This window comes from Dreissena polymorpha, chromosome 10 (genome assembly GCF_020536995.1).
Source record: "Dreissena polymorpha isolate Duluth1 chromosome 10, UMN_Dpol_1.0, whole genome shotgun sequence".
In the NCBI taxonomy this organism is placed as follows: domain Eukaryota; kingdom Metazoa; phylum Mollusca; class Bivalvia; order Myida; family Dreissenidae; genus Dreissena; species Dreissena polymorpha.
In genome coordinates, this window is record NC_068364.1 from 73228833 (window position 1) to 73252414 (window position 23582).

The following is a 23582-nucleotide window of genomic DNA, read 5'->3' on the forward strand; positions in this document are numbered from 1 at the left end:
TCAATTATGTTAACATATTACGCTAGACAATACTTATTATGCTAGCATGAGATTGGAAATCATTTTTATTTGTGAAATCATATTATTTTTAATTTGTGTTAGTTAAGATGATATGTAAATATGTAATAAGCTGTTCCATACCCCGTGCAAAACCATTCTTCAGGATGCCTCATTAATAATCTGAAATCTTTATTCAACATACACCCCAATAGACGCTTTTAACGTCGTATGAATTTTTTGCCTTGGTAACTGCCCCGAATCATCGTCCAAGCCATCATTTCAATCTTTACTCACTTTTTCATATTTTACTGCGCTACTTCGTTGGCAGAATTTCAAGTTGCTCAAGTTAGGCATTATGTAAAATACATCATGATTTTATGTAAGAAAGAATAGTGTTTTTTGACTGCGCCTCTTGAGCGTTACCGTGTTTTTTAGAACAGTTGTAACCGAAACATCTGATTAGGAAAGAACATGTATTTAAGCTTACATGTTTTCGATTAAAAAGGTCCGTTAGTAATTTTTCAAATAAGAAAAATATTTGGTTTGTCAATTCTAAGTTCCCACTGTTTTGCAATCTGACACGAACTAATGACAAGAGTGTTCAATAAATGTGCACGATCAACACGATTAACATTATTGACTCCAAGATCCGAAAAAAAAGATAAGGTGTGATAAGATCACCACGATGTCATCACAACTAAAGCCACATTTGAAATCATGGCGCCCACCAAGGAAGTGCGAACGTAGCATTTCATTTTGTCGGAAGCTATTATCATGATCGTGTTTTTCAAGCTAATTTATGCGTTCTGATACTCGATGGTTAGTAACCATATGAAACTACATAAAGTAGGTACGTCCAATTAGAAATAGTGAAACTACGCGCAGTTTAATAAAACCTGTTCAAACCGCCTGTCATCATTCGTATTATCGTATATTCGTTTTCGCATTTTCCTGTCAACGTCCAATATTTTACCGAATCAGATGCGCGTGCCTCTTATATATATATGTGTGTGTGTGCGTGCGTGCGTGCGTGCGCGCGCGCGTGCGTGCGTGCGTGTGCGCGTGTGCGTGCGTGCGTGCGTGCGTGCGTGCGTGCGTGCGTGTGTGTGTGTGTGTGTGTGCATTCGAGAAAACTTGTCCTCGAATTTGTATTAAAATCATGTAACTTCGCAAGCTGTGCTGCGGAAGAGTATTCTTGAAAAGATAATCTTTTGCGTAACTCTTACCGTATAGCATAAAATATTAAGCTCCTGTACTTATTGGATAAATATAAAATCCAATTAACATCGGTCCAAAATGTCATTTCGTCATCAAAGTGTAAAACATAAAAAGTTAAATATTAACCGTTAACACGACTATATGCGCCATGCGCAAACCTGTTGCGACAGATGATTTTCCCCGGTATTCAAATAAAACGCGCTTGATGAATGCCCCAAAAAGTACAAGCAAATGGATGGTTATAAATTCATTAGAAATATTTATATACAGATCACATCTTTATTAAGTAATGTTTTTAAGTAATCTCTGTATTAATTACTTGAAGTAATATTATATCACTGTTCATACCGATATAAAACCTGCAGCTACATCAAGAATCATTTCTGCTACATGTAGTTCACTGTTAAATTGTTATTGACTTGCCTTGAATACTGGACTGTCTGATGGTGATTGAGTTTCTCTCCTCATGATGTCAACATGATTTTAATTTTCATTCATTTGATATCATACAATTACATATATATGATACACTGCTATTTGCCAAAACTAGGACACACCTCGGAAGCAATTAACTACATATATATCAGCAATGTTACCTGCAATTAGATTCAGTGCACAAGCGGATAAGCCCTGCATACTCGATTACAGGTTTACTGCACGGTATGTTAAGTCAACGCATTTTTCTAACTAAGCGTAAAAGCTTACGCTTTAAGATTAATTGGCTCATATTGGAACATGATTAATGTAGCTTGTAAACCGATTATGAGTGTAATAATAGACAAAGTCTGTTTAAAGTCCTCTTCATTTTAGGTATATAAGCGCATGCATTATAGTATTTTGTATATTGTTCTCAGATTTCTCAGAGAGCGGATACAAAGGTGAGTGTTTATTTTAGCATATTTGTATATACTTTTTGAAGAAAAAATATGTTATATAATAGTTTGTAGCTAAATAACCGACGGTCGGTTGTTTAAATGCCAAGGAGCGAAGCACGAGTGATTTTATAAGAAGCATCTACACTCCAAACCGTGTCTTATTGTACAATGAATTGTGATAGAAAATATATTATTTCGATTTAAAAACGATCTGTTTTGATTTTGTAGTTCAAAAGCCAGTGTAAGTGATTAATGTTTATCTAAACTCATACCATATTTATACAAACTACATTATCCCGTCCTTTTACGCATCCGTTCAAATGAACTGAATAGGCATTCTGTCAATATTTCACTTGTTCCATATTTCATTCATTCCATAAAAAACTTTGATATGTTTCAATACTTGAAAAACTCCAGTATTAAACACATCAAAGTTTTTCTCGAATAGTGACACAGCAAAGAAGTGCGTCACCTGAAAGGTTTCGCAGAATGCAATGAGTGGGGTAATCAAATTAACTTGAAACATTCTTTATATACATTTGATAATGGTAACCACAGTTCTCGCAGAGATTGTAATATGCATGTTTTTATTTAAATGTATGTTGTATTTACATGTTTTGTTTTTTAAATCACCTCATTTAATAATTACAGAAAAGAAACTTTTTTTAGTTTTCTGTCATGTTGTGTGTATCGTCCTATATTGTAAGGCCCGTTGGTCCCTGGACTTAAATAACATACGAGAGTGGAATAATTGTATGCGGTCCGATTATTGCTGAGCTTCGTACGCTCCGTTATATTGTTTTATAGTTTATTCAATATATACAATATGCATACAGTCCATGAGTATACATGTTCAGAACAAAGTAACATATATAAAGGCATAACTTGTGATCAGTATTGAAATACATAAGTTGTTAAAATAGTATCAATACATGAAAAGGTCAAGTACACATTTTGTTGGATTGCAGCATTTACAATCTATTTAACAAGTTATGCTATAACGATAAATTAAAAAACAACAAAGACGAATAATATTGTATTATACTCGCTTTCCATACAAAAAAAACGGGAAGAATAATTATATTTGAGTATAGGCTAGGATGTACTGAAAGAGTTTTTATATAATGAATAAAATCAAAGCGTTGAATGCGATAAGACTGAGGGATGTCGGAAATTAATTTAGAAACTTCGCCATAATATTTCAAGAAAGCTAGTTCCGTCCGAAAATTGTATACAATACTGTAAAATTCTGTGAAATTTATCAGTGACAAGTGTTAGACATTGATTATCTTTTTTAATATTTTTGGAGAACACACAATTAGACAAAGGATAAATGAGTAAAACAAATTAAATGTGCAAGCTTGATGCGACTACATCCGGGAAAGTGACCACTGGGCTAATTCTTAAAGTGTATGCTTTTTATGATTTTTGAATTTTCAGAAATACGATGTTCTCTGCAGCCGCACTCTTGCTGCTCGTGTCGTTCTACGGCACGGCATCCGGGCAATATTGGAACTCGTATAGGCCATATCCGGTTTATCCTCCAAAACAAACATATCCTTCGTATCCTGACAAAAAGTATCCTTCATATCCTGAGAAAACGTACCAGGAGAAAACTTATCCGGGTTATCCTCCAAAACAAGCATATCCTGTATATCCTGAGAAAACGTATCCCGAAAAGACTTATCCGGCCTATCCTACAAAGAAGTCGTATCCGGAATATCCTGAGAAAACGTATACGAAGAAAACTTATGAGGCCTATCCTACAAAAGATTCGTATACGGTATATCCTGATAAAAAATATACGGAGAAAACGTATGAGGCCTATCCTACAAAAGATTCGTATACGGTATATCCTGATAAAAAATATACGGAGAAAAAATATGAGGCCTATCCTACAAAACAATCGTATCCGGTGTATCCTGAGAAGAAGTATCCGGAGAAACCGTATCCGGGATATCAAGGTATGCACAGCTAACATTATGTGCACGTCTATGTTTTTACTAGTTTTCTAAATACGTGTTTATAAGTTTTTAATAAAATATTTACTTCAATTACGTTATGTGCCTACATCTTTGTATCTTTTATAGATTATTGGGGGCAGTAAATCCATACTCCGTGACAACAAGGCTCGCAAAGGAATGGCAAGAACTACGTACAGATGAAAAGGATCGCAATAACGACCGTGACTAAACATATAAGCCTTTGTTAACAGGAATACAAATAAAAATGATTCAGAATCCAGTCTTAGCATTTTTATCATACATGCTTAACATACTCCGTATGAAAAGATGTAACCTAAAGTTGTGCAAACTGGTGCAAATATTTTGCACACGAATGTGAATTAACAAATGCGTTTATGTTACAAACTATGTATTTAATAAATATACTTAATAAATAGTTCAGAAAACGATGATAAAAAATATTGCTGGGTACACATTTGAGACCTAATTTTAATGCTTATGAATAAGGTACTTAATAGTAGGAAAGTGTTATAAACGTACTTCAATTATTTTTCTAACTTTTTACTTCTACTAAATACGACATGCATCATTACGAACAATTTAGTGGCAGAAACACATCTCGAGAAAAGAAAATTATGAGTTATATTAATTATTTATTCTTCATAAGCAACAGCTTATTACGGGCCCGGAAGAACTTACAAATGAACCGCGCTCGGTGAAAAGGGGGTTTAATGCATGTGAGTAAAATGTCGTCACAGATTAGCCTGTGCAGTCCGCACAGGCCAATCAGTGAAGACACTTTCCGCTTTAACTGGATATTTGCGAAGAAGAGACTTTCTTTAAAAAAAATATCATAAAAGCGGAAAGTATCGTCTCTGATAAGCATGTGCGGACTGCACAGGCTAATCTAGGACGATACTTGACGTTCAATCATTAAACCCCCTTTTCACAGACCACGACCCATATCATATCATCAAGCCTTATATTATGGAGCCGCCAGTAACAATTTGGCAATATTCTGGGATAACAGTGTTCATGAAAATAAGGTCGCTCTAAGCGAAACAGCGGTTTGCATGCTCAAGATAATTGTGAAATTATTTTACCTGATTATGTACATTCTAAATACCGATTTGTCAATCACGGTCGGATACTTACGGAATGTGAGTGTATGCCTCCGTTCCGTCTATAGGTACGAAGTCGAACGTTACGCGACCTTGTGAACGCATAATCGAATTAAAGCATTTTTGATCCAAAATGAATGTGTGCCCGAAAGTCAATATGTGTAAATACAACGCGTAATAAAACGGCGTCTGTTATCACAGAAGCCATCATAAAGTAATATCCTTTATGTAGAAGTTTCATAACTTTTGCGATTGAACAAATTTAGCATACTGATAGAAAGTAAATTAAGCATATCAACTATCTGCTATATATATGGTTGTAAATTTGCTGCGCACTTTAGGCAGGTACTGCATAGCATAATATTATTAGGAACGTACATTATACATGTACATGAACACTACAAAGCCCATAGGTTGCTGAGAGATTCTTGAACATAAAGCTGGGACTCAATCGTTCTGAGAAAACTGGGCATAATGCATGTGCGTAAAGTGTCGTCCCAGATTAGCCCGTGCAGTCCGCTCAGGCTAATCAGGGACGACACTTTACGCTTGTATGGTATTTTTAGTTTAAAGGATGTCCCTCCTTACCGAAAATCAAGTTTAGGCGGAAAGTGTCGTCCCTGATTAGCCTGTGTAGACTGCACAGGCTAATCTGGGACGACACTTTACGCACATGCATTATGCCCAGTTTTCGTAGAACGCGACTCAATTCATAACAAAATCAAGCAACAGCATGTTTTGATTGGTCAATAAGTGTTTAAATAAAAATGCCAATAAGATCCGGATTGAGACACCTCACCAGAGCATGAACGATTTATTGTCTAACGTTACATTTTTGTACTACACCAAATGAATATACGTCTTTAATATATTGTCGTTTTTCTATTTGACCTTCGCATGCTACTAAATGAAAAGTGTATATTGAACATGGCATTCTTACAAAGATATGAAGCCGGAATCGAACCCAAGATTCTCGGGCGTATTGTTCAGCTTCACCTAAAGAGAATCGCTTTATTGTGACGTTTGGATAGTCTAGCTTTTTTTATTCTGGATTCAGATCTATGACACTCGTTTCACGAAGCAACCAATGATTCCTGCAAATACACATTTTGTACAGTGATTTTACACAGTGTATGATATTTATACATCAGCTAAGCATATTGATACAGTTGTTTTCAAGTAGCGCTCACAATAAACTTATACATAACGTCGCACTCATATGTTTATTTTATTTCGTAAATCACTTAACCACATTCACATCGAGAAGGCCAACAACGCCGCATTGGTATTGCTTTTCACACAGTGTTTAACAATTGAAACCATATACATACACATACAGTATACATTTGTTATATATATGCTTAGTATGTGAAAACAAAATTGAAAATCAAAGCATTTGCAAATGACAAGAAAATGAGATTTAACATGACCAATGGGCTAACTGAGAAGCTCTCTGAGGAAATATTCGTACTACATCAACATGTATAAGAAATTTTATCAAGCAAGATATACTTAACATATCTCTGCATAACATTAATTCAATATACATTTTTACTGTCTGAGTATTTGCTTTCTTGGATTATGCATTATGCATAAGTATGGTAACAGCTGCATTATACACGCGCTCACGGCAATTACGAATGCAAACTTATCATTTTGTATATGGGCAGGAAGTTCGAAACAATTATCGTTCGAGCACTTTAAAGCACTGCTATTGAACATACGACACACAATATGTTACTGTATGTTTCTGGTTTAAACTAAAAAAAAAAAAAAATAAATAAAAAAAAATATATATATATATATATATATATATATATATATATGCCCAAAAATATTCTTACACAATTCCGTATCAAAACGCTATGTCTTCAAATAAAGAGAAAACGAGATTAATCACCAATTTTCCCGAATATAAATATCAACGCACCCATAAGGCAGCGAAGGTAAATGTTTTACTAATTAAATAAGTAAACGTTAAAGTATTAGTTGTTAACTTTTTAAAGTATATGAGTTGTTTATCTTTCATCAAAATGCATATTCAATTATTATATTTTTTTTAAATATCATATTTGAATCAACATTCTTTCTACGCTGTCACAATGTAATCTTTAGACAAGTGTTTGTGTTGAAAGAAGTTTTTTAATATCCTGGTATTGCATATACCTCTCCCATGTGACATTATCACTTAAACTTGGTGTATTTCATTTCTTTTTAAAGTGACCTTCCATCGAAATGATGTATGTTTTGTATATAACTTAAACGCTTGCTTCTATTTCATATCATTTATGTTTATAACGATGATCTTTATATATGCTTACGTCAAAATAACATAGGTGTTCGCCAATATCAATTATTTGCATCAGGATCGTGGACAACAACAACATCTAGAAAAATAACTAATACCACAACTACATCATCAGCGCCTTCCTCAACTATTCAACAGAAAGTATGTATAATCTTTTATATGTCTTTATCCTAATTCAAAGAAAAAATAATGACAATCTCGTACTATATAGATAGTATTATTAGTTTCTAATTTTTGGTAAATAATACGTAATATGTATATTTGTTACCGTAAATATGTTCTCCTTATTTCTGTTTAGTTACATTATCTTAATATGTATACAAACTGGGATAAGTTTTCTTGCTCTTGCATGTAGCTGTGGCACAACAATTCTTTTCCCGTATGTTTGTTTTTGCTTCTTGCTTCTTCATATAAGCGCATGTGTTGAACTATTGTTACATTCGTTTGTGTCGGGGACATTGACACCATCACGAAGCTTTGTAAATTGCCCAATAATTGTACTCATAAATATGCCGGAGTCCTTTAAAATTCAGAAAGTTTGTTGATTGGTTATCGGTGATGGATCATTCAAACCTTATTGGAATTTGTTTACGAATAGTTTCGAGTCATCATCGACACAACATTGCCAATTATTAATGAACTATGAAATCAAGTTTATGAAACATTTACAGTAGATTTTTTTTTTAATTTTGGTAGTTAAAGCGATGCGCTCTAACGAAGTGAATGTTCCTTTAAATACACACTCGGATATACGTCATATAAACACTCGGAAATACATGTTCGTACTTCTAGTGTGTAGGAAACGATATTATAAGTATAATTTAATCTTGACCATCTAAACTCGGTTGTTCTATTTTTTTCGGCGAGGATAAACAACCCGCGTACAGCAAATAAAAAACAAATGGGTGAGACATGTAGCAAGACAAGAATTCTGGTAAGTTGTGTTTTGTCTATGTTTTAAGTATAACACTTAATTTAACTTTTAAATAATCATGCCATCCACAAAATGTCTTATGACGGTATGACGATATTACATTTGAAAAATTCATTTGAAACGAATAGCCATATATTTATTGCGTTACACATCATGCAATGGAGCCTTAATATAAAGAAGAATTTTCGCTACATTTAATTGAAGAATTAACTTATTTAAAGGATGCAAGATTTTTCAAGCATTTTATGTATGAATGCTTATTTTCACGAATATACACACCATGCAATAAAGCCTAAATATTAAGAAGAATTTTCGCTACATTTAATTGAAGAATTAACTTATTCAAAGGATGCAAGATTGTTTCAAGCATTTTATTTATTAATGCTGATTGTCACGAATATATATTTCACAACTATAAACAAAACCTTTGAGTAACGGTTAAATATTAAAAAAAAAGTTTTTCAATGTCATACTTTAATAATTAAAAAAATAACCATTTTTGCGATGCATGTAACAGGGATGGTTATCAAAGATGGATGTAAGAACATCCATACTTAAACATTTAAACGAAATAATCAAGTATTTACTTCATTGAATTAAATTGAAATATTTGCAACACAAAATGGAAAACATCATGACTGTGTTTCAGGGTATTACACATGGACATATATTTTAATTTTGGTGTTTTGTTGTCAGGAGCAATTTTCAGAAAGGCAAAACATATTCATGAATGATTTATTATAAATAAAAATGCTTGATTTTTTATAAAGTAATGGAAATAATATAAGCACAAACTACATGTATAGATAAAGAAAAATATATAGGAAGTTAACGGTGATATTTCATAGAATTAATATTTGCTACGGCATCTCAAAATATATAAATTATGAAAATATATACAAAATACATGTATAAGTATACAGTACTTTTCAACAGATATTGAAATATGCTAGAAATATTACAATTGAATATATCCTTAAAAAGTGATAAATATTGTTAGTTATATTAAAACAGTTTTATAATTAGAAATGAACATATCTTGTGTAGGAATTCTCTTATAAAAAATCATTAATTACCCACCCACAATTAGACCATTATATATATATTTATTGTTGTATATGTTAATAATTTCGTATTTTGAAGTATATTTTTGCATATTGTGAGCAATCCGAATTATTATATTAGGAATCTACAATTATTATTTCAAAAGGTGTATATGGTATAATAAAATAATTCATGTCTTTTCAGTCGATGGTTGTTGTTGTTCTGGCTTTGGTGTTGGTAGCCGTTGTTGTTGCCTTCATTTATAGGGAAACAAGGTACTTGTACGATAAACAGTCAGTTAAACGTTTTAGCCAGACAAAGCTCAGTAAGTTTTGTATGCTCATGTTTGTTTGGTTTCGTCCAGGGCTGACACACGTTAATATGTAATTATGATATCGACAAAAGAAACTTGTCAAATATATTTTTGCGGGGCTGACAAACCATGCAACGTCTGTATTTGATATATCCCTTGTAAGCTGTGAACCCCATAATTTTCTGATAATTATGAGTTTATTTAGAAAGTAAACAAAATTCATAGCAGAAGAAAAAAAACAAATTTGAAAATAACAAAATGACTTCACACTGCTATCCATGGCTATCATGGTGATGCTGAAGTTAAAATAGGGTTTATATCGACACTGCACGCTTATTCAGGGTATAAAAATTGATATACAATGAGCTGATAACTGGCTTGACAGTTCTGTATTTGTTTTGAATGTCAACGGTTTCTCGATAATTTGAACCTCAAAATGATGTTAAATCGTAGCTGTTAGACCCAGCATAGTGCGTGAATATCTCAAGTGCCACATTTATGCTTGAAGAACCGTCAGTTTAACAACCGCATTGAATCGTTGACATAGCATCACAATAATATGTCCGAAAGCCCCATCCTGTGCTATATTAAATGTAACAACAGTTTGATTTCACAAATATCATGAATACTACGAAAATTTGGGAATTTGAAACACTTCTTTTTAAATTATGCCAATTAACCAGAACGTGAAAAGGTCCCTTTAAGTATTAGATTCGGCTAGCGCATAAACATGATTTAACCCCGAATGGTTTTCACTGATCGTTCCAAGGCGTTGATTATTTAATTTTTAATCTTGTTTTGTAATAACTATTTTGAATTAAAATAACAGTTAATCTCATCATATAATTTCTAGAATTGAATATGTTTGCTATATTTGAAGGAATAACACATTTTGAACACGACTGTAAGAATGCAAATGGATGTTTAACAAGTGAAGCATTATAATTTGCATATGTAATGCTAAACGTGTTCACGAGGTTCATGTTAATAATTTTAACTGCATAACACGTTTATTAAAGCAGTTGCTATTTAACCGGCTTTGTATTTAATATAATGTCGTAAAATAAAACGATACATTTTAGAGGAAGAAGAAGACGGACAGAGCTGAATGAAAACAATGTTAAGGCTCTTTACCCTGTCTACTTTCGGGATCAAGAGGAACAAGACGCGTTCCAGGAATCATTCTTTGAGTCCTTTTACAGCAACAGAACGGTTATAAAACCGACCGTGGACAGTGAACAGGCATGTTCGTTCAATTGTACGTTTTATCCGGTAAGACAAAAACGGATGGCTCAGAACGGAGTACAGCATGGATGTTGTATATCGTAAGTAAACTTACTTGTCGGGTTGGGAGCACTATTAATCATGCTGGGTGTCAAACAATTCTTTGAGCTTTCAACTGCATGGTCATGTGAACAAAACAAGTGGACCCTTGTTTTGAGGAGCGCATTGAAATGAAGCCAGATATTCGCAATAAAAGCAAAACAAGAGTTAAGCATTAACATAGGGGTTATAAAATGTTAAATGTTGTTTTGAGTATTAATCATATAAAACAGTTTACGTCTTCAATGTTTTGTCAGGCTGATACATTAGATAAACGTGTTATGCACATTTGTCACACATACAGTCACCGAAATTACCATTACGTTCATCATAATATGTTTTAAAAATTTAATCAAATATCCAAGAATACAACATCTGCGAGATTTTTATTAATGCACATAATAAAATAAATAGTACGAAAGCGGCATACATTATTCATTTTAAGATAAGCTTGGCGAATAATCACATTTCTGCACATACGAAATGACATTTACACTGTGCTGTGCAAAACTTAGTGAATGTGCTGCTGCGGTTGTTGTTGTTGCTTTTCATTAACTACCTTATATTTAGTCATAGCGTCAAACATTGAGATATGTATGTTATACAATGAATTCATCAACGTTTATTTCATGAAAGACTAACATCGACGGTTCAGCTATATTGTCTGCCATACTTTCATACAAGAAATTGAAAAAACATTTACGTTAAGTGAAATTATAGAACAATTATGATGTTTAATATGAGAAACGGTGTCATAATTTTTATTGTTATGCTTTTGGTGTTGATTTTATAAAAAAATACATTCTATATTAATATTATGCACAAATAGATGATGATGAAAGCATAATATAACTAAAACGTAAGTCATATGCATGTTAAATTATGTTATGAGATACAAAGTTTTTAACGTTATTCAGAAGTTAAATGTTTTTACAGAAATGCTAGGTTCCATTTCCCAACCAATCACACCAACATTAAAGGACAGGTTCGCACATTTCTCCAGTTCGGCACCAAGAAGCAGTATTTCACCGTCCATGCATGCACGTGAGTATATGCAATACAGCTCAGATGCTTATTTACTACAATGGATTGTCGCTTTCGACCAAATCGTCAAATTGATCACGTGAATCATTACCTAATAGCTTTGTTTGCTGGAGTATGTATAGTAAATACATTGGCGCACTATTGCGAACACTTTATGTTATCTCTTGCGTTATCTTTGGCCTAACTTTTACCCGTTCCATTCGATAATACATTGTAATACAATTGATTGACTCCGTATCGTTAACGTTATTTACTGTCATGGTGAATTGTAATGTTCGGTTACATCGATGCATAACGTGTTGTTAATTTTGAAATTTGAATTTGAATTTGTTAAGCAATTGATTTGCTTTTAACTATATAGAGACTTTAAAATACTTAATATGACCATATTGTTGTAAGTTCAAATGACAAATATCGTCAATAAAATATAGAAATGTATAGGTGAACTGAGGATCAAACACTTGATGCAAACAGTAAAACAAGTTCCCCCAAAACTCAAAATCGATGTCAAAGTTTTAACTATTTTTACTGGGCAAATACTACACGCATAGGGGTCACATTGAGAAATCAACTTTAAAGGTCATCTGTATGAATGATTTGCATCCCTATTGATGTCAAAGCAACGATACACAAAGCCTCTAACACTTATTTAATAAACCGTTGCGTTGGATAAGGCAATTTCGATAACCAATCTTCAATTCCGCATGCAATATATTTGTCAAATAAACCATTTTCACAATTGGCCAAAAATGATGAGAGTGCGAAGTCACGTGACTCGCACAATTCCAGAACGAGGCTAAACGTGTAGCCTTTTCTAATAGTTCCACGCAAAACCGCGTTTTTAACCCTTCACTCGTTTAAACATACAGCGACGTAACACAAAATTGCATCGTTAAAATTATAGTGAATGTATACTTTCTATGTTAAGTGTAAATACCTTAAATTTAATTTTCCTGATTAAAACCCTTGTTTCTATTCAATGTTTTGCACAGATTCTGATATTCGTTTGGGCATTTTTATCGCGGTATTAAATCAAAGATCTATCATTTCTCCTGTTTGTTGATAGATCTGAGGTTATATTGCCCCTGTGTCCAGCACAGACGCATTATCTCATCATGATCAGATATTGTGAAGACAAATACATAATACCAACACGGTGTTTCGTGCATAAATTATTTTGACAGCACGAATGTATATGTTCCTACATCAAAATCACATTATTTCTATCTAAGTAATCCAAATAAATATTAATATTTATTTCGAATATGTCATTGTTAACATAGTGTGCTAGTTTTCATATTTTTTTTATATTTTTTTTTGTATTATTTTAATATTTTTTTCGTGAGCATGAGCATGACAACGTTAACATTTATTCGAAAATATCTTTGGCAGGCAAAACCTTTTAGATATCGGGAAACTTTAACCACAGACGTTGTTTTTCTTTTCGTACAAGTGACTCTAAAAGAAATGACTATGTATATACATGTACATATAGTTTTTACAGTTAATGTATTGCAAACAATTGTAGGAACCAATGTCCGGGTGTATAATGTATGTTTGTCGTTATTGTAACCAGCGCCAGTGCTCATGAGAATCCCGAATGTAAACAATAAAAACCAAGCAAAGCATCGATATTCTCCGCCCAAACAATATACACGTTCAGCCTCGTTTTGAAATTCGACGCGTCACGTGATATCTTAAAAAAGCAACACGGGAAGTATTGTGAAATTGGTCAATTTATTCCATTTTACGTCCCCTATTAATGTGCACCCGCTATATATGCTTTTATTATCAGTATTTACATTGATAGTCTACGATCTTAAGGACAACATGTCTTGTTCACAGGTGGTTAGCGTGTGGCTATGATATTAATTAGTGAAAACATCATTTTAAATGATCAATTATCATATTATAACGAAAAACAACTTTTTTCGAAAAAAAAATTTCACCAGCAAATATATATATAACAATTTATCCAACTCGAAATCACCCGAAAACGGGGTGCATCGTTTTGAACAGCCATTACTTCAAAAATTGTGCAGCGCTTTTCACGATCTTGGTCTTATTCAACGCAGAAATGAATTTCGATGTTAACTTGGTCAAGCGAATTGTGTATCGCGTTTTTTCTTAAAATTTGACCCAGCATGTGTAGAAATATTACAAGATATATACATTTCCAGAAAGGAAAATCGCTGCAAAATTAATGAAGTAATGGCTGTTTAAAGCGATGCACCCCGTTTTCGGATGATTTCGAGTTGGATACCTTGTTTTATATATATTTGATAGTAATATATTTTTTAAGTTGATTTTTCGTTATAATATGATTATTTTTCATTAAAATAATGTTTTCACTAATTAATATCATAGCCACACGCTAACAACCTGTGGTCTTGTTGCGTACCTGTTATGAGCGGACTTCTATACATGTAAAATAAAGACGAATTGTCCATTTGTACTTGTTTATATATATATGATAATTCAAAAAGACGATCGAAACACATGTACAGTAAATATATATATATATATATTATATATAAGGAAATCACTTCTAAACGAAAGCCCAGCATATGTGAAAAGTGCAGTCCCTAATAAGCCTGTTCGAAACGTAAAGGCTAATCCATGCAGCCCAGTTCTTCTACTGACCGACTAGTGTATATTAACAGCCGTGTTTTGTAAACTTTATTTTTTAGGGCGTTGATTGGCTGCACAGGATGTGTATGTTCCCAAGAGAAAAATTTTGCACCAGCCGTGGTTTTGAAAATCGGAGTTCAAAAGGTAGATGACATTGAAGACACGGAGATAGACTATTTCTCATTCCCTGGCTGCTGCAAATGTATCAATACCTGATAAAAAAAATTTATCAAAAAAGTGTTGTCGATATAAGGATTTTGCATTGACTATTGTTTCTTTATGCCTGTTTCAATTGCACAGGTGTATGAAAAATGATATATTACCGAAACTATTTTTGAACTATTTAGATTTTATGAATTATCACCCTCTGATATGTTATGTTTCAAGCTTAACCAAATGTGTGTAAGTAAAATTGAAAGCGAATCATTATTTTATAGTTTATTAATAAAACATAAATGGACGTGAAAAAAAAACGTTTTCAGTTTAAGAATATCAGAACATTATGTGCTATGCATAACACATTACCAATCGCGAAAGAATGACACTGTAAGAATATCAGCTTATTATGTGAAATGCATCAAACATACCCAAAGGCGACAGAATGACAGTACTACAATATCAGCTTAATACGTAAACTGCCTCTAACATAACCAAACGCGAAAGACTGACAGTGTTAGAATATCAGGCCATGGTGTGAAATGATTCAAATATAACTGAACGTGAAAGAATGACAGCGTAGAAATATCAGAACATGATGTGAAATGGTTCAAATATAACTTGCAAGAATGGCAATGTCAAAAAATTACCGCCCATGATGTGAAATGATCCTAACAAAACTGAAAGTGAAAGAATGACAAGGTCAGACTATCAGACTATATGGGAAATCAGCGCATGTTGTGAAATGCTTCAAACAGAACTGAATGTGAAAGAATAATAGTGTAAGGATATCAGCCCTTGAAGTGAAATGCCTCAAACAGAACTGAATGTGAAAGAATAAGAAGTTTTATTAGTTTATTGAAGTCTCATTTGTATATATACACTCACAACATACAATAAAACATAAGCATAGTAATAAAAATAAAATGCTGCCACTCGAAAGTATCGAGTTATAAGAGACTAGAGTAATATATCAACACAAGAATCATCATACAATTATATTGAAATGAAAGGGATCTAACCCCTGATTTCAAATAACAGAAACTGTAACATGAACTGCAGTATTACCTTTCTTCCAAATACCATAAAATTATATAGTCTCCACTAAAAACTGGACATCAGTTGAAACAGCTTTGTACAATCTTAGAGTTATGAGACTAATTCACATATGGTACAGTACAGTTATAGACTATATTACATAATACAATTTTGATTGCGCCCACTGTTCTCACCTTAAAATTTGCCATAAGAATTAAACCATAAAATACTGAAAGCGAAAATAAAACACTATGTATTACAAAGTCATATATAGCCTATGGTCAGACCATCTACGAACTGGTCAGTGGTGACACTCAAACATTTGTATTAATACTTTATGATTGTCTCATTCGTATACATACATATATGATTAAACATACACATATATACATATTCACATAAAACATGTATACGAGTGTAAGAATATCAGCCATTGATGTGAAATGCCTCAAACAGAACTGAATGTGAAAGAATACCAGTGTAAGAATATCAGCGCATGATGTGGAATGCTTCAAACAGAACTGAATGTGAAAGAATAAGAGTGTAAAAATATCAGCATTTGATGTGAAATGCCTCAAACAGATCTGAACGTGAATGAAGAATAAGAGTGTAAGAACATCAGCCCTTGATGTGAAATACCTCAAACTGAACTGAATGTGAAGAATAAGAGTTTAAGAATATCAGCCCTTTATGTGAAATGCCTCAAACAGAACTGAATGTAAAAGAATAAGATTGTAAGAATATCAGCCTTTCATGTGAAATTCTTTAAACAGAACTGAGCGTGAAAGAAATGAGAATATACAAATATCAGCCCATGACGTTAAAGACTTTAAACAGAACTGAACGAGCACATAGGTGGTTAGCGTGAGGCGATGACAACATTTTAAATGAAAAATAATCACATTATAACGACAAATCATTTTCTCTGAAAAAATGTCACTATCAAATATATAAATATATAACAAGGTATTCATCTCAAAATGACCCGAAAAAATTGTGCGTCGCTTTAAACAGCCATAACTTCATCGTGCAGCGATTTCCGTGAACTAGGTTTAATTAAACGCAGAACTGAATATGCTTTCTGATGTGTTAATATCTAGCAATATGTTTACAAATGCTGGGTCAACTCGCGTGACCTACTCGTCTTCGATCCCACCCGATCCAAGACTGAAATCTTCACGGTGTAAAGGGCATTTTCTCAGCCAAGTTTAAGGACCTCGGTACCATAATTCAATAAAACGTAGGGCAAAACATTCTTATCGTTCTTGCCGTTACATTATGCATAAAAAACCTTTGTTTACATACATTTATTTCATCTGGCCGACAATTTGAACACACGAGTGATTTCATTGGTCCAACGTGTGTCTTTACTCTAAGAGCTTTACTCCTGGTGTTTTCATACTTGAATCGGGTCTGATGGATCCATTATATGTGTTCATTTGTATATCATTCATGAAATGCGTTAAGTTTAATGTTACTTCTTTTGATGTTAAGAATAAAATTAAGCGATCGCACTTTAGTTTGTATCGTTCTACTGACAGCATTTATTTCCGTTTATTAATACTCGATTGAAAACAGTCTGATAATTCAAAAAGACGATCGAAACAATCGAAGGTTTAAATCGGCGAAAATCGATCGATCGACCAGGTAAATGTAATAAGCAATACATTTATTGATGTTATCTATAAAATTCTACAACTGTATATATACAGCGTTTGATGCTTGTCAAGTATTAATATTAATATCCGATGTTGATCAGATCATTTTTTAAAGAAAAAATGTAATCATTACTTTAAAAAAAGTTTAATGGTGTGACGTAACCGCAGCAAACACGTTTGTGATACTTAAAGAAACTGAATTTGTATGTTTTCATTTTCTTATGCCTCGCGTTTCATCTGATTATTTTGGCACTGTTTATATTCCATAAAGAATGTAAAAAAATCCTTATCACAGTTTTGAGAAGTTTTATCAAAAATTGACATTTAACGGAAACTTGCTGCCGACTAAACATACATATATCATCGTAAAAACTATGATGCATTTTTATTTATTTATTTTTGAACGTATGCCTTCGGTCCAACGTTGTGATAACGTTACGATATAACGTGCTTGGAACCTTGTTAAGTAACGGTGTCATGAAGCGTAAAAAAACTTTATCGTTAAGTTGTAACAAAAACGAAAGACAAACAAAGAACAGTACTCTTTTTTACGAAACATGCATTATACCAAATGTTTCTTAATTGTACTGATACATATTTCGTTCAATACTCGTAAAGTTGTGTATGGCTGTGGTTCTAACGTTTCCACAACGCCCCCGTATGAATGTGTTTATTAACCTGGTAAGAATACAACCCCATCGCACAGTTGTACATGTAATAACTCTATGTGCTTGATAGGATGATAAAAATGTGGGTTGCTTAACTTGCTTACTGCACTAAATAAAATATAAACATTTTTAAAGCGAGATCATACGATTGTGTCAAATATTTATTTATATATATAAAATGTGTAAAAAACTAATTAAACATATATTTCAATATAAAATAAAAGAAAAGTTAAGAATGGCATGTGTCGAAAAATGCGAAATAAGACTGATATGTTATTCTGATTCTTGTCACAAGCCACATGTTCTTGTCAGCCACTTAAGGGTTATATGTTGCCTTTCTTTTACTAAACTTAAAATAATTCAACACTTTGAGACATTCATAAAATATTTTATGTCTTTACAACACCGACATGCTAATAAATGAATATATCAAGTACTTCCATACTAACAGGACCATTTGAGGCGGGCAACCTAGCAACCTTGATTTGTTCATATCTTCCTATCAATCTGTTATATGTGTTATGATTCATTTGTTCGTAGAAAATTTAATGTTTGTTATAACTTATAAATAATTCAATGTTCAAAGTGAAATTGTTATTGACCGATAAACCAACATACTGATTAAAGGGGAATATTTTATTAATTATTTGCAGTTTATCTTATTCTTACATGAGAAATATTTGCCTAAATGTTTTTCAAACTATAGAGAAATCTATATACAATTAATAATTGACGACGTTTATCAAAAAAACAAACATTTATGAAATGGAAGTTTAAAGATAAAAATGAATAATGCAAGTTTTATCAGATATTCGTAACAATTTCCAATATAATTGAGTGTCTGAGCAATGTGGATGAATGAATATATCGGATAAAACGAACACTTGTCTACACTTGAATTATGATTTATTTTTCAATGTTTTATGCACTTAAGTTTAGCCTTAATGCGTTTTTATAAGCATTTATAGACAGTGTCCCTCCCCAAAATCAAGGAATTATTAGTTGTTATTAATTTGTGTAATGGTATACAATAATTTTGTGGTAGAATATTTGAGAAAAACATTAGAAACGAAACTTGTCAGCGATGAAATTTTCCATATGGTTATGGACATTACCGATCGTCGGATTCCGAAAAACAATACGTCACGGTTTCCAAAAATATGATGGTTGTGCCCAAAGATTTTGATGTTAATGAACATTACTGGTTTATATTTTAATAATTTCGATTCTCATTTGATTAAAAGGTCATTTCAAGGCTGATAAAATTGAAATATGCAAGCTATTCTTTCGCTTTGCATTTGTCTGTCGATACATCTGTACAATCGGTAATTTCCGTAACCACTCGTTAAATTGTAGCAGACACAAGTTTAAATAAAAAAATATGTTTTACACTAATATTCTACCTCTTTCTTGCTAAAAACTAATGCATGAATGATTTAAAAGTAATATTGCATCGTTTTCAACCAGGAACACTGTCTATGACCGCGAAAAAAACATAACAAACTTTTTGATTTACGATATTTACTTTATAAATAGCTTGCATGCGACATGGCATTGCATGTTCCGTAAAATAAATATCTCGACTTTATTTATTGGATGATTTCGGACTGTTTCATCCAATCAGAAAATAGCTTTTAAACGTAATTTAGACACATGTTTAGCGAGATAATTAAGTACAATTTTTTATATACTGCCAAATTGTGACATAACAAGTTGCCTCCCTTGTTGGTTTATGCTACTGTATTATTATGCCCCCCTTCGAAGAAGAGAGGGTATATTGTTTTGCACATGTCGGTCCGTATGTCCGTATGTCCGTCCACCAGATGGTTTCCGGATGATAACTCAAGAATGCTTATGCCTAGGATCATGAAACTTCAAAGGTACATTGATCATGACTCGCAGATGACCCATATTGATTTTGAGGTCACTAGGTCAAAGAGGAAGGTCACGGTTACCCGAAATAGTAAAATGGTTTCCTGATGATTACTCAAGAACGCTAATGCCTAGGAACATGAAACTTCATTTGTACATTGATCATGACTCGCAGATGACCACTATTGATTTTGAGGTCACTAGGTCAAAGGTCAAGGTCAAGGTGATCCGAAATAGTAAAACGGTTTCCGGATGATAACTCAAGAACGCTTATGCCTAGGATCATGAAACTTCATAGGTTCATTGATCATAACTCGCAGATAAACCCTTTTGATTTTCAGGTCACTAGGTCAGAGGTCAAGGTCAAGGTGACCCGAAATAGTAAAATGGTTTTCGGATAATAACTCAAGAACGCTTATGCCTAGGATCATGAAACTTCATAGATACATAAATAATGACTCGCAGATGACCCCTTTTGAGGTCACTAGGTCAAAGGTCAAGGTCACGGTGACCCGAAATAGTTAAATGGTTTCCGGATGATAACTCAAGAACGCTTATGTCTAAGATCTTGAAACTTCATAGATACATTTATCATGACTTGCAGATGATCCCTATTGAATTTCAGGTCACTAGGTCAAAGGTCAAGGTCAAGGTGACCCGAAATAGTAAAATGGTTTCCGGATGATAACTCAACAACGTGTATGCCTAGGATCATGAACCTCATAGGTACATCGAGCATGACTCGCAGATGACCCCTAATGATTATTAGGTCACTAGGTAAAAGGTAAATGTCACAGTGACTCAACTTTGAAAAATGGTTTCCGGATGATAACTCAAGAATGCTTACGCCTAGGATCATGAAACTTCATAGGTACATTGATCATGACTCGCAGATGACCCCTATTGATTTTCAGTGCACTAGGTCAAAGGTCAAGGTGTCAGTGCCAAAAAACGTATTCAAACAATGGCTGCCACTACAACTGACAGCCCATATGGGGGGCATGCATGTTTTACAAACAGCCCTTGTTTAAAAATGTTTTTATAGTATACTTATATTGATATTTACAAAATTGATGCATATGAATGATAGACTTTACTGAAATCATTTTAATGATACTGAAATCATGACAGTGAATTAATACTGATAATTATTTAATATATTTTGCTTGAAACAATCATGTACATCTATATAAAATGAGATCATACTGTAACTTCAGTGATGAATTTCAGTGAATTAAATTAAATCCAAAATATAAGTAACTCCTATATCTCTCCCGCAGCGCGCACACCTAAACATCCTGCTGTGTACCTATTCAGAACCAGATAAAAAGATATGATACATAATAATGTATCATATTGTTCAGAGGGGATGATTTTACATCTGTTGTATCAATGTATTGTTTTACTTCTTTAATCAGTGTGTTTAAAGATATATAAACATTGCTCCAGGGTCTTTGCTTCAGGCAATGAATATTTCATATCCTGATCTCTTTTTCTAATGGATATTTTAACTAGTTCCTACATTCAATACAGTCAAATATATGTTAAGTAGTATCTGTACACATTGGTAGATTAAAGTTGTACATCAAATATTATTGTTTAATTGTTTTAAAAAGATAAAGTTCAAATGTTCATACTAGATTAATTTAGAACCTTAGTCATGTCACGGAGATCTAGAGTCCGTGGTCATGTGGTAATTATTTTTTTTTAAATATAACCACTTTTATATGGAATCCTGACCAGATCTCAAATGCATATCTCGTTTCTCTGTCACCCTGGTCATCTATCAAAATGGCAAATTATATGCAGAACCGTTCTTTATACACAATGGTTGAATGAAAAAAGTGATATCCTTTTCACATGGAAATTTCACTTTGACAGTCATGGAAAAAGAGCCTGCACAACACAGATCAAAATACTTTTTATTTGTGGATAATCCTGCAAAGCCTGTGAGAAAAATGTGAACGCATTGAGTGTAATCACACAACGTGCTCGTGGTGAGCTTTTGTGATCGCTTTATGGCCGTCGTGAGCCGTCATTATTTGCCTTGTTAACTATGTGGATGCTACGTTTATATTCCAATCTTCATAAAATTTGGACAGAATAAAAGTCTCAATGATATATTGAATCAGTTCGAAAATGGTTACAATTGGTTGAAAAACATGGCTGCCAGGGGGTGGGGCATGTATCCTTGTATTGCTATAGTAAAACATTGTTAACACTCGAGAGGTCACATTTATTTTCCGATCTTCATGAATTTTGGTCTCAATATTTGTCCCAACAATATCTTGTTATCTAAGGTGAACGACTTTGGGCCTTTCAGGCCCTCTTGTTTGTTCATCTTACCATTTGAAGAAAAGATATCATTGCACAGATGTCTTTTACTTTTAGAATGTGTTATGCTGCATTTCTTATGTGGCTTGTTCGGGGTATATTGTTTAGAACATGTCGGTCAGTCCGTCAGTCGGTCCGTCTACCAGATGGTTTCCGGATGATAACTCAAGAACGCTTAGGCCTAGGATCAAGAAACTTCATAGGTACATTGATCATGACTGGCAGATGAACCATATTGATGTTCAGGTCACTAGATAAAAGGGTAAGGTCACAGTGACTAGAATGCTTAGGCCTAGGATCATGAAACTACATAGATACATTGATCATGACTTGCATATGACCCCTATTGATGTTAAGGTCAAAGGTCAAGGTCACAGTGAGTTAAAACAGTTTAATGATTTCCGGATGATAACTCAAGAATGCTTACGTCTAGAATCATGAAGTTTCATAGGTACATTGATCATGACTTGCAGATTACCCCTATTGATGTTTAGCTCACTAGGTCAAAGGTCAAGGTCAAAGTGACTCAAAACAGTATAATAGTATCCAGATGATAACTCAAAAATGCTTACGTATAGGACCATTGAAATTCATAAGTACATTGATCATGACTGGTAAACAACCCTTATTGATTTTCAGGTCACTTGGTCAAAGGTCAAGGTCACAGTGACTCATAACAGTAAAAAGGTTTCCTGATGATAACACAAGAATAGTAAGGCCTAGGATCATGAAACTTCATAGGTAAATTGATCATGACTTGCAGATGATCCCTATTGATTTACAGGTCACTAGATCAAAGGTCAAGGTCACAGTGACAAAAAATGTATTCACACAATGGCTTCCACTACAACTGACAGCCCATATGGGGGGCATGCATGTTTTACAAACAGCCCTTGTTTGTCTTATGTTGGTAAATGTTCATCACGGTCAGTTCTAGGTTAAGTTTGAAAGTAGGTCATATGTGGTCCAAACTAGGTCAACAAACCAAATCACAGAAAAGGCTGGTGAACACTCCAGAGGTCACATTTTCTTCCAGATCTTCATGAAAATCGGACAGAATGTTATCCCGATGAAATAAAGT

At 33.4% G+C, this 23582-nt stretch overlaps 2 protein-coding genes across 2 annotated transcripts; both read left to right on the forward strand.

Moving 5' to 3' along the window:
- Window positions 1–2038: 2038 nt before the first annotated feature.
- LOC127847925 (adhesive plaque matrix protein-like) lies at window positions 2039–4337 on the forward strand. The gene is made up of 3 exons (XM_052380157.1): window positions 2039–2096; window positions 3534–4057; window positions 4184–4337. Exons 1-3 carry the CDS (start codon window positions 2041–2043, stop codon window positions 4198–4200), a joined length of 597 nt encoding a protein of 198 aa, XP_052236117.1. The 5' UTR covers window positions 2039–2040; the 3' UTR covers window positions 4201–4337.
- Window positions 4338–8252: 3915 nt separating this feature from the next.
- LOC127848608 (uncharacterized) lies at window positions 8253–15889 on the forward strand. The gene is made up of 5 exons (XM_052381159.1): window positions 8253–8420; window positions 9669–9739; window positions 10860–11102; window positions 12037–12144; window positions 14835–15889. The coding sequence occupies exons 1-5, from the start codon at window positions 8388–8390 to the stop codon at window positions 14989–14991; spliced, it is 612 nt and encodes a 203-aa protein (XP_052237119.1). The 5' UTR covers window positions 8253–8387; the 3' UTR covers window positions 14992–15889.
- Window positions 15890–23582: the final 7693 nt, after the last annotated feature.

What these genes read in the sequence shown, in the direction of transcription:
- LOC127847925 (XM_052380157.1), top strand. Translation starts at nt 2,041, where the DNA reads ATGCATTATAGTATTTTGTATATTGTTCTCAGATTTCTCAGAGAGCGG. An exon ending in CTCAGAGAGCGGATACAAAG is followed by an intron (nt 2,097 to 3,533) that starts GTGAGTGTTTAT and finishes TTGAATTTTCAG; the next exon opens with AAATACGATGTTCTCTGCAG.
- LOC127848608 (XM_052381159.1), top strand. Translation starts at nt 8,388, where the DNA reads ATGGGTGAGACATGTAGCAAGACAAGAATTCTG. An exon ending in GTAGCAAGACAAGAATTCTG is followed by an intron (nt 8,421 to 9,668) that starts GTAAGTTGTGTT and finishes ATGTCTTTTCAG; the next exon opens with TCGATGGTTGTTGTTGTTCT. An exon ending in CAGCATGGATGTTGTATATC is followed by an intron (nt 11,103 to 12,036) that starts GTAAGTAAACTT and finishes ATGTTTTTACAG; the next exon opens with AAATGCTAGGTTCCATTTCC.